Genomic DNA, 18,953 nt, shown 5'->3' with positions numbered 1-18,953 from the left:
AAGTTTGTTATTAAAACGTTTTTAAAAATGCATGGATGTTTTTGATTTATTTTCGACCTTTTGCGTTTTGCCAATGCATAATTGAAGCTGGGATGGTTTTTTTATGAAATTGTTCAAATCTCTAAAGCAAAAATTCAAACATGAAACGAATATATACTTATAAGGATACATTTTTGGAATAAGATTTCTGTAACAAATAGGGTTATCTAATGCAAAAGACAAGTGGTATAGGTATCGTAAACACTCTTCTTTTTTCTCTTACGAATACATAAATCATTTGAATTTATGAAAAAAAATGTTGTTTACGTGCCATTATGAATTTATGCTAAAAGGTGTTGTTTAGGTGCCATTATGGTTTTTTTCCTCGCCGTTTCTACATTGTTGTGTTTTGGGGGATTATCAGCTATCAAGTGAGCAGCTTTTTAATAGTAGGCAAGTAGCAGTTTTCACTTTTTATTTACTTATAAGATTTAACTATTGACTTTTTTTTTTTTTTCATCAAAAGCATGTCCGATGATGAAGTTAACCTCACCCTAAGCAACTTGCTCAATGGTTACGATGTTCGTCTAAGGCCTGACTACTTAGGTTTAATTTTTTTATTTGATATGATATAAATTTTTTTTATTTGATATGATATAAATTTTTTTATTTGATATGATATAAATTTTTTTTATTTGATATGATATAAATTTTTTTTATTTGATATGATATAAATTTTTTTTATTTGATATGATATAAATTTTTTTTATTTGATATGATATAAATTTTTTTTATTTGATATGATATAAATTTTTTTTATTTGATATGATATAAATTTTTTTTATTTGATATGATATAAATTTTTTTTATTTGATATGATATAAATTTTTTTTATTTGATATGATATAAATTTTTTTTATTTGATATGATATAAATTTTTTTTATTTGATATGATATAAATTTTTTTTATTTGATATGATATAAATTTTTTTTATTTGATATGATATAAATTTTTTTTTTTTGATATGATATAAATTTGAGAGCTCAGTTAGAATCTAAAATTATCAATTTGTTAAAGATACTAAAATTTTCTTAGAAAAAAAATCTTTTTTCTATTAGGAAACCCTGTACAAGTGACGATTGAAGCTACCATTTTGTCACTGAAAAGCTTGGATTCATTAAAAATGGTTAATTCAATAAAAAATTTATTTAAAAGGAAAATAGAATTACAAGTTTAACATTAAAAATTAGAATAACTAACTTCTCTGTATTTTTGAAAGAATTACTTCAGCTTTGAGAGGGACGGTAACTATTAAGCGAGGTCTGATTGAAGTTAGAAAGTGATACGAAATTTTTGTCTCAATTAACCATATCATTTGAAGAAACAATCGTGTTTTGATTTTTAGAAATAATAAGAACTATGGAAATGCTTTGTGTGGCTTTTTTTTCTTTTTAAATTAATTTTTAATCATTTAGATGTATAACATGGAACTGTTTTTCCGACAACGTTGGAGAGACTATCGACTTCAGCATAAGCTTGATCAAAATCTTACATTAACCGTAGGTACAAAGCACCCTGCAGACTTAATTTGGACACCGGATACAGTCTTCATTAATTCGGCAATCAGCGACCTTTTCTACGTTACTGTGAACAACCACCATATTGATATTTCACCGAGTGGCGAGGTTTTCTGGGGTACAAGGTAAAGGAAAATTTCCGTTTATATAAAAAAATTCTTGAATAAAGACAAAAAAACAGTTTCTGTTTTTTTTTTAACTTTTTTGATGAAAAGTTAAGAAAGTAACACTAAAATATTGCTTGTTGTGTATAAAAAATAAACTTACCACAACTTTTTAAAAAAACTCTTGGGTAGGGAAAAAAAAAAGTTTACGCATCAGTTTTAACATATTTTATTGAGGGCTTTTTTGAATTCTTTTTTTTTTGAACTGAAATTTTATGAAACCATAAATGTTTGACCGGTAAAACAAGAAAATTTATTCTTAAAAATTTCAAAAATGATGTTTTACTGACGAATCTTTATTTAAAAGCAGCTTTCAAATGAAAAAAAAACAAAAAACGATTAAGCAAAGCTAAAAAATGGAGATGATATTACTTTAGGCAAGAAATAAAAAAAGATTTCTTATATAAAAAATAAGACTATAGGGTATAAAGGGAAGAAATTAACAATCTTAGTTTTTAAATATTTATAATGTGAAGTAATACTTTTAAAAAGTATTCTATTAAACAAATTTACAAGTTAAGTCTCTAACCCCTGGCCCTTACAACGATTTGCTAACAAAATTAAATAGATCATCATTATAGCCTATTTCTTTAAAAACAAGAACGAAAAGCTGGAAAGAAAATTTGAGATTAAGTAAAATACAGCGAAACTTGTCACGATTAGAAGTTTAAGGTAATGGCTTTTTAACTACCGCTGCAAGAAACTTTAAAGTAGAGGAGAGTGGTACACAGTTGAACATAAATCGTTTCAACTGAGATTTTTTGCTTTTTTCTTATTAGAGCCACCTTTTAAAACTTTTATATACTGAGACCATAAAAAAAAGTAAACATCAACTTTATTTATTAAGTTGGTGTTTACTTTTTTTACATAGGGCTGGCAATGAATAAATTGTTGATAATGAAGCTGTTTTTTCTCTGTCAGTGACATAAAATAAAATATGGTCATCACAAATGCCAAATGTCACATGGCTCTCAATAATATTGCAGTTAAGTGGGTAAAATCCAATAACTGAGACCAGAAGATGCATTTAAAGCCTTAAATGGTTGTTGAAAGGCATTGTTAACTGACTCAGCGCTTTCATAAATAACTATCCCACAATAGGATATTATGTAAGCTGTACATGCTATTTTACTTTATCTTCCAAGTAAAAAATCTGTCAAGTGGCTTTAGTTTATGAAGACAATAGGGTGGAAATACCAAAAAGCACAATACCATTTCTTTTAGTAGTGGTCTTAATATCAGTAGCAGTTATTATTGTATTTGCAAAACTAAATCATTTTCGTGATTATATAAAATTAGCTGCACAAGTTCATCCTTTAAACATTTAAAATGTTTTATGAAGAGTTTCAAGTTAAAAGTTTTCTGCTGCCGTTCATTTGGATAGAAAAAAAACTCTAGTAGCAAAAGCTGCAAACATAAACTTTTTAATAATTAAGAAGTACAAGGCTACGGTGTAGACTTTGACAATAATTTTCAAGAAACTTTCAAAATAAAATAAATCAGCAAACAATTTGTAACTTTAACTTTCCAAACTTTCAATAAAGCTCATTGCGTACCATATTATTCATTTTATTGGCTGATGGCAGCTTTGAAATAATTTGCAATCCAAAACAACTTATATGTTAAATTTTTTTTAGAAGATTATGCTATAAGCTGTGTTTTGTTTCAAAATAATTGCCAAAATTTTATTTAAGATTGGATATTGCTGGGTTTTAATTGAATAAAAATGAAGTTCATTTTTATAAGCATAAAATTCTTATCTTTGAAGAAACTGAAAGAGAACTAATCATTGAACAACTAAACAACAATGACAGCTTTGATCTGACAAGGATGACAGTTAGGTCAGAGAGCTTCATAATCCAGTATATGCTCTGTTTCTTGATGACTTTTAAATCAAACTTTGAAATTAAAAAAATCACAGAAATGCTTTATGAAGAGTTTCAAGTTAAAAGTTTTCTACTGCCGTTCATTTGGATAGACGAGTTAAACCTTAACTTCCTTATGCAAAATAAATAAAACGTAATCTTCATTTTGGAAATATGGAAACTAGCAGTAAAAAGCTTCCATTTGCATTCACTGGTACAGTAGCAAGTGTACTGCATATGTAGCATAACAAAACAAGTGTAATGCACTCTGCTGATGGTATTGGCACCCATACTGGGTTCAGGCGCGGATCTAAGGGGTGGCCATTGTGGCAATGGCCACATAGTTTAAATTTAATGACAGCCACGTTAAATTTGGGTTTTTTCGCTTAAAAAATATCCCTAAAAATTTTAATTTGTCTGTCGTAATTTACGGATTTTGGCTATAGAGATTCCTGCCATGGCCACAACTGTTCTTATTATACGTTACCGAAGTTTTATTCAATCAATAAATGCTGCGAAAAAATCGATCTTTTATCGAAATTTCAACCGTGAAAATAAATAATGGCCACACAGTTACAAATTCCTGGATCCGCGCCTGAGGTTATTGTACAATTGTTATACCTGCTTTATCAACATTGTTGTTTGTCTGAGAAAAATATAAAGTTGTTCCTGAAAATTGAACTTTTTGAGTGTCTATCAGACACTCAACATAGTCAGCTTCACTAAACAGTTTAGCTTCACTAAACAGCTTGGCTTCACTAAACAGTTTAGCTACACAAAAACTCAAGCTTCAAAAGCTGCTAGCATGATGGTAGTAGTAACAGCATTCATTGATCATAATTTTTGTTTGTATTAGTAAATGTTATCATGCAAAAATATTAGAAAATGATTTATCTGTAGCAACTCTCTGTGCTTGTCAGTTTTGTTCGCAGTAATAAATGCTGTTACGATGAAATGTTGGAAAATTATTTGTTTGTAAAAGTCCGTAGAAATTTTGTTGAAGTCTGTTTACCTAGAATATCAAAATACACTATTTTTCTCTGAAGTATCAAATTCTCATGAGAATATTACACATTTAATAATTCCTTGCGCAAATATTTTCACAACTTTCCTTGTAATGTCTGAGTGGGAATACCGCCGGGGCCTACTTTTGCGTAAGCAAAGAGTTTGATTAAATTAATGTTATATAACAAAAAACTAAAACTAAAAAAGTTATATAAGGTTCGAAATTGGACAAAAAAATTAATTTTGCTTTCGTCTTTTTTTAAAATATCAAATTTCAGTTTAAATGTTTATCCAGTTTTTGTTTTAAAAAATTATACAACGAGTTTTACTTTGTGTTAAACCTGAATGTTTTAAGGAGCTACAGAATTTTTATCGTGTTCAACTGTGTACCACTTTCCTCGACCGTACCTTACCCATAGACTAAATAATAAACAAGCTACAAAAGCCCTCAGCATTTTTTGAAATTGAAATCAGAGACAAAGACAATATTCTTCATAACTACGTAGACGTTAAGGAGATTAAATTTGTGAAGAAAAAGAGCAGCTAGTTTTCTGTATTGATCTTCAAGGTCTATTTCAAATTATGGTAAGAAAATAATGATCTTTTAAGGAAATGTTTTGTGTATTAGTCTGTTTCTATAAAATAAAAAATAACAAAAAAGGAGAATTCTCGATAAATTATACTAATATATAGGATCTGACAATAGATAATCTAAGGTTTACAAAATTATGTCTGTCCTTAACCACCCCTTTTTTACTCTGGAACATTTCTAGACAAGAGGATTAAATTTAGTTTTTATGAAACTCGCAGCAAGTCGTTCTTTGAAAGATTTCAAAGTTTACTTCACGCTTTTTGTAGTTTGATGGTCAACCCACCACAAGAGTATCTAACACTTTTTAAAATCACACCAAAGGTTCCTTTTAAAAGATTTGTTGTTTTAGAGTTAGCATCTCGCCCAAATGTTTTCCCAACTTGTTGTTGTATCCTATGGATATCCAAACTTGTCAAATAGAAATCGTCAGCTGTAAGTTTTTAATTTTTCTAAATTGAATAGTTTTTTACTGCAACTTGTGCGGGTGAAAACAAACAAATAAATAAATAAATGGTATTATGTAAAGGTTTTTTAATTTCATAGTTTTATTTTAATTTGAAAAAAATTATTAGATACACTGAACTAATTATTTTTAGCTCTTTTCATAAAAAAGATCAAATAAAGCTGTTAAAAAACTTTTTCACAGCAATCTGTGCACTGAAAGAAATGTACTGTTTAATAATATTAAGGAGAATCACAATGAACGACGACTTTAATGGCTTTGTATTTTTATTTTTTTTTACAGACGGTTACAATGTGAGACATTTGCAATATCAGTGGAATCCGAACAAACCATTAATTGTTATGGATAAGCAAATGAATCAGTTTGAAATGAACAATTTCAGCACCAAATCAGAAATCAAAGTTTACACTGCCGGTAAATTTAATACAAAATGATTAAATAAGTTTTTTAACATTTGTATTTGGTAATAATTGAATACTTGTATAGATTTATACATATAAGCTATAGATACATATAGATACATATAGGTTTACAAATTTTCTTAATTAAGCATTTAAAACTCTTTTTTTTTTTTCAGGAAACTTTTCATATTTAACAGCAAGTTTTGAGTTTCAAAGGCTGATGGGATTCGCTATTCTTCAAATCTACGTTCCCGCCATTGCTATTGTTGTCATTTCATGGATATCACTATGGATTCGTAGGGATGTCCCACCTGCTAGAGTTTGTAAGTTGTTTTATTACTTATAATTGAAGTTTCCTTGTTTTGAAATGTACCAACTTTGATCCCTAAAAGCTATTTAAATTTAGGCCGCATTTTATTTTAAATTTAAGAGAAGCATTTTTAAATATGTGAAAAAAGATGCATTAACTTACTTGAACAGGTTGTGGTGACAACAAGTTTATTTTAATACTAGGGAGTGAAACAATCCACAGTTTTCAAACAGTGAACTTAAAAACCTCTTTGTGTTTTTACGAATTATATATATGTGATATATTGTTATTTTTTATTTCATTATTACAAAAAATAACAGCTCATCCTAGTCTCATGATTTGTTTGCTCCAATTCAGTTTTTGTACTTCCTTATCAAATTGGATAATTTCTTTAGGAATCAGTTAATTATTCCCTAAACATTTGTATCCCAAAAACTTTTTTAACAATGACTAATTACATGTATGAAAATATTTTCTTTTTAAGCCCTATGTATTACTGCTCTTCTTACAATCTCCACGGTTTGGTCATCTGTTAACTCGCAACTCCCACGACTTAATTATATTAAAGCAGTTGACGTTTATTTGATGGTAGCATTTGGCAGCGTCATTTTTACCCTCATTGAATACGCACTAGTCTTGAATAGCGATTTCATAGGAGAAGTGTGGAGAGAGAGGAAGAAACACATGATTACAAAAAAGGTGAAGTCTAACCACTAAAAAATGTTATCCTTCATTTAGAACTTTTTGTTGAAAATCTAATTATTTTTTTTTAGAACAAGAAAGAGGCCTTAACGCAATCAAAACAGGAGGCAAAAAACAAGTTGGTCTATCGAGGCAACAGAGAAAAACCTGAAACCAAAGTTAACATTGAGAAAGATAAGGTAGACTTAGCTAAAAAAATCAGTGCAGAAAACGAACGTATAGCCGAGAAGATTGAACACCTAGCTCGTATAATATTTCCGTTGACATTTGTTGTCTTTAACATATTTTATTGGACAATTTTCTTACTAAATTAAAGATTTTACCGGACAATCTATTTATTAAATTAAATATTTTACTGGAATCTTCTTACCAAACTTAATATTTGAGGTATTTTTAAATTATCTAAGTTTAAATGATTTTGATTTTAAAAATTCATTAATACAAAGTTGTAACAAAGTTTATTTAAATGAATTATTTTAAAAAATAATTTTTTTCCGAATAGTTGCATTAGTATTTACCAAAGGATCCAAAATCGAGAAAAAACTCCGTCGGAGTCGAGAAAAAATCGGAGTTTTTTTAAAACTTTGTTATAAATTAAAAAATTAAACTATCTAGTTGATAATTAAACATTATTCTTATATTTATTTATTTTAATTTTATATATTTCGATTTATAATTCATAATAAATTTTAAAAAAATTTATATTTTTATATTTCTTAGTACTTAAATATTTTTCTTATCACAATCTTTTAACGAACAAGTTTTATCTAATAAATGGCTTTCTAGCCGGCATCGGTTAGGAAGAAGGCGTGAACTTTCAGTTAAATACCCTTCCGCGGTACTCTATAATAAAGACTTCTTGGGGTACCTATAGCAAAAACTAAAAAAAAAAATATTAAAAAAGTATTTATTCTGAAGATCTTTTAAAATAATATTTTAAAAAGATGAAAATATTTATCATTTCATCAGAAAGCGAACTAGGCAACTTTGTGACAAATCTTGAAGATGAGGAGAAAACTCTTTATACTTTCGAGGAAGTAGCTTGAATTCTGTGGATGGTTAGTTCAAATTTCAAAACTGCTTCTGATTTCACACCAGTTACTTCGTATTCTTTTTAACTGATCGGTGAAGGTCTAGACTTTTTTTTGCTTTTTAGCTGTTGATTGATTTTGATATAAAACTTCTTGAATTTCGACCAAAAATGATGTCGGTTGTGATGGTTCTTCTTGTTTGCTTTTAGCGCGAGACTATTTTCTTTTGTTGCAAAAAGTTGATCAAGTAATTTTGTAGCATAAACTTGAATATCGTGTAGTTTTTATTTTTAAAAAAATCGGGATTGTGCAAATAACGACTCAATGATACCAACATAATGTTTTTACGATTTTCGTATCTGGAGATTAATGCCTCCGCAAAATTAGAACTGATGTCAGTTTCTGCAATCTTCAATTTCCTTACTAACGTTTCCATAATGATGTCACACTCCAAAATTGTTGTATTTGGTTTTTTCAAGCGAACTGCAGCGTCAGCAATGACTTCCAATAAGTCAGACAGCGATTTTAAGAAATCCAAGTCAATTTCATCTAACATGTTTAAGCAGTTTAGTTCTTCGAGTGTTTTTTTTTACAGCTTCTAAGCAATCCAAAAATTTTTTGATCATCTGAAAAATACTGTTCCATCTAGTGAGGTTGTCGAGCCACAGTCCTTTGTCATGCAAAGATCCGTAAATTTTGTGTATTATTCTTTTAAGAACTTCATATCGAAACGATGAATATTTTAAAAACTTAATTAGTATTCGAAGTTTCTGTAGACTTTTTTCGACATTTTCTTCATATTCAATCTCATATTCTCCAAATAGTCAATAAGAAACTCTCCTTCAGTCTCACCATCAGTTTCCGTTTCTGTTTCAATATCCGATTCAGTTTCTTTGTTCACAATTTCGCGACAATCTTTTTTAGCATATATCAAATCAAAAACACTCAAATGAATTGAATGATTCTGGCAGATTTGATGTGGAAACTTAAATATGGTACCCAATTTCCCCATCCAGCTACAACCATCCGTAGTTTTACCTGCAACATCTTCATCATCTATACCGAATTCTTTTCATTTTTGCATTATTAAAATGTTTAATGTTTCGGCAGGACTAGGAGACGGCAATTTCACCATTCCTAAACAATATGTTCGGTCGTGATGAACATTTAAATTGTAGTATCTTCTACCTCTATTGCTACACCATTCGTCACCTGTTAGTCCAAATTTTTTTCCTTTTGCTTTCAATGCAGCCAATTCAGCGATCATTAAACATTTGGCTTCAGCATGAAACATCTTAATTTTTTCTGAAATTGTGGACGCTGACTTGGGCAAATTATGCCCATAATTTTCAAAAAGCATTCTTAGAGTTTCAGATTGAGTTATGGACCTAATTGGATATTCATCAAGAGCTATCAACTTGGCAAAAAGATAGTTAACGACATCTTAGTCAAAACTGGTCTGGAACTGGTTTTAAATCTATTTTCTCTTTTCTTTTGACGTGACCAGGCCATTTGTGCTGCTTCCTGGGCAAGCGATTCTTTTATGGGATTTTTGCCATCTATTTCTTATCATTTACCACAACGTAATCAAAGTATTTCCATGCTTCCGAAACCATTTTTCTCTATAGAAGAAAAATTATCAATTTGACTGTGACACAGATATTTGTTTTTAATTTTATTTTAATTGTGATAAGTTATCACATTTTAAGTTTTTAATAAAGCTATTTATTCCAATAGGTAAGTATAATTAAAGATTAATTATTATTATTTGTTATCACTGATAACATTTTATTACACAATTTCGCCACAATGCACAGTGGGCCGAATATTAGACTTAAAGTGGACAAAATTATTTTAATCATACGATATACGACGTAGTAAAAAAAAAAGTATTATGTTTAAAACTTACCTCGTTATTTTAAGATCAGTTTTTGTATATATTGTAAATAATGATCTTGGCTAAAAATTTTTAATAATATTAATAATATTTTAAAAGTTGCTGTTTACAATATTTTATTATGCATTACATTTTATTTTACCGCCAACTGATTTTTGTGGATTTAAAAACTTCTATTATTAAAAAGATACAATTATACTCAAAAGACTTTTTAAAATAGTAAAATGGAAAAGTACGAGTATGTTTTATTATATGGTTTTGAATAGAATAAGCTTTTTTTGTGAGGTTTTTTCCACCACCACCACCTGTCCCACTGTGCATTACTAATTGCTTTGCGATGTAAATTAGTGTTGATATTGAACAAAGAGAACACTTACAGCATTGGACAAAACATTTGCAACCAACATCGAACAATGCTAAAAAGTGAAAACAACATGAACTATTGTAAAAGCAGCGTAGAAATAAAATAAAAATTTAATTATTTTACGAGTAAAAATTGATATTTTCTAAAAACCTCGTCGAAGTTCCTTCGAAGTTTCACGATTTCTCTCGAACTCCGAAACTCCGAAAAACCGAGAAAAATCCGACGGCACGGAGCTCCGAATGGATCCATTAATATTTACACCGATAGCATTTCCGTCACAAAGCATAACTATTTCAATCATTACTTATCTGACCCTAAAGCCATTGATGAGGGGTCAAGAGAACAGATGTTGGCTCCTTATGGTTTGGTTTCGTCATTAAACTTTTTATTGATAGAAAGAAAAAAAATGTTGTTTAATCAAATAAGTGTTAATATGCTATGATAAGTTGGTAAATCCAGTTTCATCTAATTTCAGCTATAATTTAACATAATTTTGCATTCTAAAAAATTATTTATGTGTAAAACTAAAAAAGAAAATCAATGAAATATATGCGCTATTACCACTAATTAATGAAGAATATTAACAAATTAGCTAATTTATAACATACCTATGCAGCACCATTAGTAGCAATTACCGCCTAACATACTCGTGGCGTTCTTTATAATAAATTTCCCAATTTTTAAAAATCTATTTAACTCACTTTTAAGTTTAGGCCAATTTTTTTTCACTATTTGGGATTCATTTTTTTACATTTCTATGGGATAGATTGAGTGATTGGGGAACCAAATCATTTTTTTAATTACTTTATCGTTTTCTAATTCAGTCAAATCATTCCTAAAATGTTTTAAGGAATACTTTGGATCATTTTTATGAGGAGGGAAAACGAAAGAAGTTATAGACATCTTCTTTACGTTTTACTCGTCTCAAATATATAACGCATTTATTCGAAGAAAAGTGTGAGACAGTCGAAATAACAGGTGAACACACATGTACAAGTGCACGAAAAATAAATTAGTCATATCATTAAAACTATTTTCACAATAACGACCAGAAATTCAGTTTTAAATTCACTGATGAAATGATTATAGTTCAATTAGTAAGACACGTGACAATTCTGTAATTATCTTATGATTTTACTAACAATCGAGACCAGAGACAAACGTTAATAAAAAGATGATTGGCAAAACTTGTTTTAAGAACCATGACTAAGAGATCGAGAAAAAAACACTACACAAACTTGAAAAAAATTTCTTGTCAATGCCAAAACAATACCTGGATTTAAGAAACATCTGCGGACAGAAAAAGAACGTTTAAGAAAATCTTTCAAGAGCTTTTTTTTTTACGGAAAGATTTTATGGGAGGATTTTATGGGAGAATTTTGAGGAAATTTTTGAAAGAGAGATTTTTGCAAAAAAGAGAAAGTAGATTTTGAAAGAAGAGGTAAAGAAAGAGAATTAATAAGAATATTTTTCGAAGAGAAAGAGAAGATTTTAAAGTGAGAATAGTTTTAACATTGTTGGACACTTTGGCCATAAGTTTGAAGGTGGTAAAAGAATATTTTTGAGTGACTTGATTGCAAATTTTTATAAACTGTATTTGTAAAATATTAAAAGAATAAACTTGAATTAAATGTTTGAGAGTATTTACTAAGTGAAACGAGAAGGATCATTATTAAGTATTCTTATTATTTCTTTTATATTTCGATTGAGAAGTTATTAGATCGTTATCAATTCTAAAACAAACACATTTCCCAAGGACTGAACATATCTCCGTGTTCACACTTTCTCCGCCCTCAGAAAATCTCTGTCCTCACACCTCTTTACATCATTTCCACCGTCACACCGTCCACCCTTACACATTTCTACCCTCACACCATCTTCGCGCTCACAAGCTTCCCCCTCACATAATCTACTTGAGAAATCTTCAATTAACATTTTCTGGAAGATATGATATGATTTAAAATGCCAAAATACACTTTTTTCTTTATTATTCCGTTAATTTTACCAATATCACTAGTATCGTTACCATTTAAAAACCCACGCCATGACACTACCTCCACCATATTTTAAAATTGACACCTCACACTGCTTCCATGTTTTACAACTGACAACTTATCCGTTCACCAACTTTTCTTCAAAAAATTATTGTTCTTTTCGATCCAAAATCTTAAAACTTTGATTCGTCGCTCTAAAGAACACGTTTCAAGTCATCAACAGTCAATTGTTCCCGAGAAAATCTAATATCTGTTGTCACATATATTGGATCTTTTTAAGAACTATTCATACTTGTTGTCATTTTGGAGCAGTTAAGAGTCTTTTTTTTTGCTTGCGATAGTAGCTCATCTGTTTTCAGTCGGAGATGAATTTTTTGACTTTTTGATTGTTTCTGATTGACCACATTTCCAGTTTCTTCCTCTTTTATATAATATTCCATGCCATTGAAGTAAAATTTTTTTTGCAGTTTGTCCCATTAAATATTTTTCTCGACGCAAACTAAAAAATACCAACCGTGTTTCAATCACCACGTTTACCGTGTTTCAATTACCACGTTACCGTGTTTCAATTACCACGTTACCATGTTTCTATTGATAATTCACGTTTTCCTACCACTTATTGTTTAAAAATAAGTATCAACTAACAAAATAGAAAAATTACAACTATTATCGAACTTTACTCTTTTGAAATATAATATAAAGAAATATAATACGAGGGAATAATATGATGTTCATGTTTCTTCGCGTAGGGGAGACTGGCACTAGTTGGCTACAGTTTTAGTTTTTGAGCCCTATGCATTTCTGGGTGAACTTTTTTGAAGATATCTAGCTGCAGTTCAAAAGAATACGAATTTCGCAAGCATGTTCAAGCATCAAATATTATTTTAAAAAAAGGGTCTCTAAAGAGCTAAGTAGCTTATACTCTCAGAGCCAATTTGCCCTGAGAGTATAAGCTACTTACCCCTTTAGAGACCCTTTTTTTAAACACCGCATAAAAAGAGACAAGTTTAGCATCGTTAAGCCTCTATTTCAAGTACATTTTTTTTCTATGGAAATTCTTGATAATTTTTATCCAATAGTTTTTTTTTGGCCTTAACTTTTATTACCCTTCAGTTGATCGATCTATAAAAAAAGCACCAACAGCATTTTTTTGTAATATTTTTAGAATTTACAGGCCTGTCTACTTTTCTTTTATAACTTCGCATGTCTGTAGACCTGCAGTGTTATATAACTTTAGTGAACTTAAGACTAATGCAAAAAGTTATAAGTTAGCATGTGTTGCCAACTAGCCCCGCGATCATTGTGTTAACTAACCCCAAAAACTTTTCGCTCACAAAATGGCTTATAAATCCCCAAAAACGCGAAATATTGAGAAACACAAAATGTGACTGGTGAAAGAGTGAACCATACAACACCTACATTTATTCGAGCTTACTTGTAACTAATGCTATTGCTTTTTAAAGTTGAAAAAGTAATATAGTTACAAAAGTTACAAAATTAGTAAAAAAAAAACGAACACATAATTCGCTATAATTTCTATGCGCATGCGCTTTTAGCCCTGATACTGCACTGAAAGTTTAAATGGTTAAGTAGGAAGGTTCCATGTGAATTTTGGAAATTTCTGATGGAGAATTCCTAAATTAAACGCAGTGTGAACTATCCCCGTTCTCCCCTATGTAATCTTAGGATAAACTCTGGGCTTGATAGCCACGAATTTATTAAGGTTTTTGAAGAGTATATTTAGGTATAGAGACCGTAAACACCTGCTTGAGACATGAGAAAATATGTTAAATTTATGATTTTTCTTCGGCATTTTTAAATTTAAATCATCTATCCATCTTTACATTACCATGATTTATTAATATTACAAAAGTAATAATAAATAAATCTCCATGACACTCGAATAATTGTGGATTGTAGTGGATATGTATTGTATGGGTAAATGTAACTATGATAATGATAATATGGTAACTATGGTAACTTTATAATCGATAATGATATGTTAATTTTATAATGAAGTGGTAAAAAAAAATATGGTTACTTTGCAATGGATGATATGGTGGCTTTAAAATGGATAATACAAAAGAGATTTCTCGATCCAAATAAAAAAAAAAAAAAAAAGAACTCTTAAAGTATCAATTTTCATTAAATGACTAAAAACTTTTGTTTATAAAAAAAAAAAGCATTTTATTTGATTTTTTAGTTTGGTTTAGATTTAATTCAAAAAATTCCGAAAAAATCTTTCAAAAAAAAATTTAGTGTTTTTATTGTAATTTATGTCAACTTTATTGTAATTTATGTCAACTTTAGTCCTTTAGACTGAACAATAAAGTGATTTAGCCTAATTTGGAAAGGATTTTTTAACTTAGTTGCCTTCGTCTTAGATAAAGTTAGTTGCCTTCGTCTTAGATAAAAATTCAACTTTTATTTTGTATATTTGCTACACTTTTTAAATTTATTTACATTGAAAAATAAATAGTTAACTCCATTCACATATTTTTATGATACAATATATATTTATATATAATTTAGATTCAAAACATTTTATGCCTAATAAAATGATAAATATTATGGCACTTTCATATTAAATAAATTCTATTATTTACAAATCATAAGGAAATAAACTAAAAAAATTTACTGAACGTCTTAAAATATCTGGATACCAATGATATTCTGTGTCATTCTCAAAAAAGGTCAACATGAACTTGAAGTAACGGTAAAAAATACGCCAAACAGAGAACGAAGCATGTGCAATACGATGGCTGGGAAATGTGGCGTAACAAGAAGTATAAACATCATTTACGACAATTGTCCCTTCTTCTGTCAAAGGTGAATAAGCCCCTTTTGTTGACAAATAAGTTATTTTTGCGACACGTGTTTGGTTAAAAAATCTCTTTTTATAGTTAAAGGAGGTGACATAAGTATTCAGTTGGACATCTTTGGCAAAAATTGCACCTTGATCTAATGAAAAAATCAGATGATGAGAACTTAACACAATATTTTTCCCGTCCATTGTTGATATTTTGATGTAGTCCTTGACTCTGACATTCTTTTGTTTATGAAGGAACATCGTTACCTCGCTAAGCATTATGCTGCCGTTAGAGCCCATGGTAATAACAGAATCACCAACTTTTAGATCTCGCATAAGGATTTTTCTGCCGGATTCATGACGAACGTAAGAAGTTTCAGGGAAGCAACGGCTGTACACTTTGTTTGCTTCGATTCCTAACAAAATAAACACACAAATAAAATATAGAAAAACTTGGCTGCTTAAATGTACTTCACTTTTTAAATTTAATTCACCTCTTTTTTTTTTTCTCTTTTTAGATTTTTTTTTTTTTAATTTTATTTATTTAAAAAAAAAATCTAAAACTGGAGATTGTAACAAACTCGATGTCCCATGAAAAAAAAAAAAATTTAAAACATACTCACTGGTATTTTTGCGGCAAGATACGTGAACGTGGTCTTGCTTGACACTTACGTAAGAGAACTTAGCTTGATAATATGCTAGCCCTGCCAGACGTTGGAGTTGGTTTTTTTCAACCGGAGCTAACCTAGGTTTCTTAACATCCGAATTAGCGAGCCTTAAATCAAACGCTCTTCCTTCTAAATGAAGGGAACCTGTCCCACGGCTTTTCGTTACGTCTGAAATATATCCTTCAACAACGTAAAGTTTGTATTCTCCAGACCAGTATTGCTGAACAGATTCGGAAAGTCCCAGCAACGCTTCCGTACATATCTAATTAAATAATATTTAAAATGCATTTAAATTATTTTTATAATATCGTAAAAAACTATTAACTAAAATTTATTAACACAACAATGAGTTAAAACACAAGTAAAATTATAATTTAAAAGTGTTGTCTCGACTACTACACAATTAAGTTTTTCCCTACGTATTGCAATTTGATAAATAGGAAAAAAAATTAGCCAAAGAAAACCTTTACATTTATTTTACATTATTGAAAGGAACACCTTCTTAAGCTATAAATGGCGTAACATTTTCTTTCTAAGATAAAGATATCATACCACGTATCGTACGACTGGATATAATTAATGATCGAAATGGGGATTATTTAAAAAAACCTACAAAACTTTCATAGGTGTTAACAAATTTTTAATATAACGCTTTAATTTTATTTCCGACCGATTAAATTTTTCAATGAAAATGGTTTTAAAGAAACTTTGAAAAAGAATTGGATGTAACAGAAATATACCAAACTTAAAAAAAACAAACAAAACAAAAAACAAAAAGAAACAATCCTTTTCAACATTTTTTAGTTTGATACGATAATTAAAAAAAAATTTTTTTTTAGTAAAGTTTAATAGAGTAAATTGTTAAAAATTTATAAAATTATTTAAAAGCAAATGTTTACGTAAAAAAAGAAAAAAAAAGCATATCTACGTACCGCTGTAGCAAGGCGACTATCAGAATCTAGTCGATGGTGCTGATAAATAATTTGCGTATTTATTGTCATCTTTAGCAAAGTGTCATTTTTTTGGAGCTGCTTCACAAAGGAACCACTTGCAAGTTCGTTTGTTTCTGGCACGTTTGGATAATGACCTTCAATATCTAGCTGAGAACTTAACGCGTGTCCGAATCTTCGGCCGATACCGCATTCGTAACTGAAGTTTGTTCCTGTAATTAAAATCAATCCGAAAATATAAACAACTTTCGATGCCTTCTGAACTCGATTCGACATATTCATTTCCTAGACAAACTCCTGGTTATGTACTTTCCTCACGCGTCCTTACTACGTTCATTCATAATTATTTAACAACAGCGCGTCTGCAACTTAAAACCAACGTAAGCGTTGTTTTAATATAATTAACTTCGAGAATTTTAAATATGTTGCGACGCTGCGTTCTGTATTAAATATAAGCAATTGTTTTTTTATTGTCTTTCAGATTTACAGCCGCGCTGGTCGCATGACATTCCCTAAGGGTTTAAAAATGTTTATTATCATTAACTCGTTACGTTGTCTAAAACTCGTTCTGAAGTTATAATGATTATTATTTCTCAGTCTTTATTTTCTTTAATCCATTATTCAATTAAGGAAATATTTGTTTCTATGCAGTTTCAAACTGAAAATTTAAGTTACGAAAACCTGAAGGACTGGTTTTCGACGCGTATGAGAAATTTCAAAAAACTAGTTAGAAAATGTATTATATTTTCAAGTAAACGTTAGAGAACTGAAGATAACCAAATCTATGCTTATGGTTTGAAAATAAAATTATTTTTACCAACAAATTCTAACTAGCTTTAATCTAATAAACCAAAAAAAATCTTAAACAACTCGAAGGATAATAGCTACACTTCACTTTTTAGTTCTCTAGAATTTCAACTTGGTTCGTATATTTTAAGTGTTGATAAGTATTTTAGTAGGTCAGACAGTACGAAGTTAGTGAAAAATCTAATTTTTAACTACTTTAGCTGATGTTTCATTAGGTGATGCGTTTCCTCTAATTAGGAAACTAAAAAAAACTAAGCAATGGCAACAACAAAAGCAGTGCTATTACTATAGTGACAATACTTCTAAATAGAAATTCAAGTCCGTCGCAAAAAAAGTTGATCTTTTAAATCTCTGAAATTTCACTTCATTGAAGTGTTTTTTAATTTAAAAAATCTAATTTAAAGAATCTTTGTCCGCACAATTGGCCCGTTCCCTTTTACCCCAAAAAAATCTTATTTGGATCAGAGTAGCAAATTAAAATGATCCAGTGGTAGCCTGCTCAATCTATTAAAACTTGGTTGAGCAACTTTCTAGAGCAACATTTTGCTTATGCTAACAAACAAACATGGCTCCGAACAAACGAAAATGGTTGCTTCTATCCAATTTAACAAAGTCCATGTTCTTTCTTAATACACTGACTTTCATTAGTTCTCTCTCACACATGAAACAAAAAACAAAATTCCCTGGTGAATAACATTTTTTTGAATTTTTTTGATTCTCTGATACCCAATAATAACCGGTAGCTCATTCCGCGCTGTTTGCTGTTTTTACTGTTTGCGCGACAAAACTTAAAACTGCCACCATCTTATTGTTTCCCTGAGAAACGTAAACTTTATAAGGCAGCTTACAATTCTTAACGTAAAAAGATTTTATTTCATTTCATGTGTTTTCAATGCTTATGTATGCTATATGATAAATTCAAATAAATGTATAGAACTACGGGTAAAGATGCAACGTGTTAACAATGGGTGTAAGAAGCGCTATAGAAATCTAAGATAACATTACATCATCTAATGTCTTTTTTTTTTATTATTATTTTTATTATTATTATTTCTGCCATTCGGCCCATTGGACCTCCCGAAATTGCATTTAAAATAGCACCTTGCCTTTTATTAGCGGCAATTTCGTTTTAAAATGTATTAACGCCGTCTCGAATAAGTGTTCTAAACATTAGTATCTGTTGTAATTTTCCAATGATCAAAAATTCAAAAAAAAAGAATGACAGTTTAATCTTAATGCTTATTGCTTTAGCAAAATACTTCAAATTTTAAACATTTGTATAAATTCATCTAAATTCTTTTAATTGAAAATTGAACTTGTAAAAATACATCATTGCTTACATTTTAATTAAAAAGCGAAACGAAGATTTTTACC

The 18,953-nt window shown here is 29.5% G+C and overlaps 2 protein-coding genes across 3 annotated transcripts; one reads left to right on the top strand and one right to left on the bottom strand.

Annotated features, from left to right (window-relative positions):
• Positions 1-72: 72 nt before the first annotated feature.
• LOC149887192 (glycine receptor subunit alphaZ1-like) lies at positions 73-7,556 on the top strand. 2 transcript variants are annotated; one of them, XM_090089748.1, is made up of 10 exons: positions 73-231; positions 344-410; positions 506-585; positions 1,099-1,166; positions 1,456-1,682; positions 5,533-5,615; positions 5,929-6,060; positions 6,224-6,370; positions 6,842-7,056; positions 7,131-7,556. In XM_090089748.1, exons 1-10 carry the CDS (start codon positions 210-212, stop codon positions 7,371-7,373), a joined length of 1,284 nt encoding a protein of 427 aa, XP_089945874.1. In that variant the 5' UTR covers positions 73-209; the 3' UTR covers positions 7,374-7,556. The 2 variants fall into 2 exon arrangements, with proteins under 2 accessions (XP_089945874.1, XP_089945875.1); XM_090089749.1 differs by lacking the exons at positions 73-231; positions 344-410; positions 506-585; positions 1,099-1,166; positions 1,456-1,682 and adding an exon at positions 5,000-5,176.
• Positions 7,557-14,767: 7,211 nt separating this feature from the next.
• Positions 14,768-17,168, bottom strand: LOC149887191 (indian hedgehog protein-like). Its single transcript, XM_090091878.1, has 3 exons — positions 16,755-17,168; positions 15,778-16,084; positions 14,768-15,570 (listed from the first exon to the last, which is right to left on the bottom strand). The coding sequence occupies exons 1-3, from the start codon at positions 17,052-17,054 to the stop codon at positions 14,948-14,950; spliced, it is 1,230 nt and encodes a 409-aa protein (XP_089948004.1). The 5' UTR covers positions 17,055-17,168; the 3' UTR covers positions 14,768-14,947.
• Between the last annotated feature and the right edge of the window lie 1,785 nt (positions 17,169-18,953).

This window comes from Hydra viridissima, unplaced genomic scaffold, assembly GCF_058129835.1.
Source record: "Hydra viridissima isolate aposymbiotic clone 2 unplaced genomic scaffold, HvirCarnegie_v1 scaffold_6, whole genome shotgun sequence".
NCBI lineage: Eukaryota > Metazoa > Cnidaria > Hydrozoa > Anthoathecata > Hydridae > Hydra > Hydra viridissima.
Note: the sequence above shows the minus strand (reverse complement) of the source record. Positions and strands in the feature narration are given on the sequence as shown.

Excerpts from the sequence above, each read along its gene's own strand:
- LOC149887192 (XM_090089748.1), top strand. The coding sequence starts at position 210 with ATGCAAAAGACAAGTGGTATAG. Across the intron at positions 411-505 it reads GGGGGATTATCAGCTATCAA|CATGTCCGATGATGAAGTTA; the intron begins GTGAGCAGCTTT and ends TTTCATCAAAAG. Across the intron at positions 7,057-7,130 it reads AACACATGATTACAAAAAAG|AACAAGAAAGAGGCCTTAAC; the intron begins GTGAAGTCTAAC and ends ATTTTTTTTTAG.
- LOC149887191 (XM_090091878.1), bottom strand. The coding sequence starts at position 17,054 with ATGAATATGTCGAATCGAGTTCAGAAGGCATCGAAAGTTGTTTATATT. Across the intron at positions 16,085-16,754 it reads ATAGTCGCCTTGCTACAGCG|ATATGTACGGAAGCGTTGCT; the intron begins GTACGTAGATAT and ends TTATTTAATTAG. Across the intron at positions 15,571-15,777 it reads ATCTTGCCGCAAAAATACCA|GAATCGAAGCAAACAAAGTG; the intron begins GTGAGTATGTTT and ends TTATTTTGTTAG.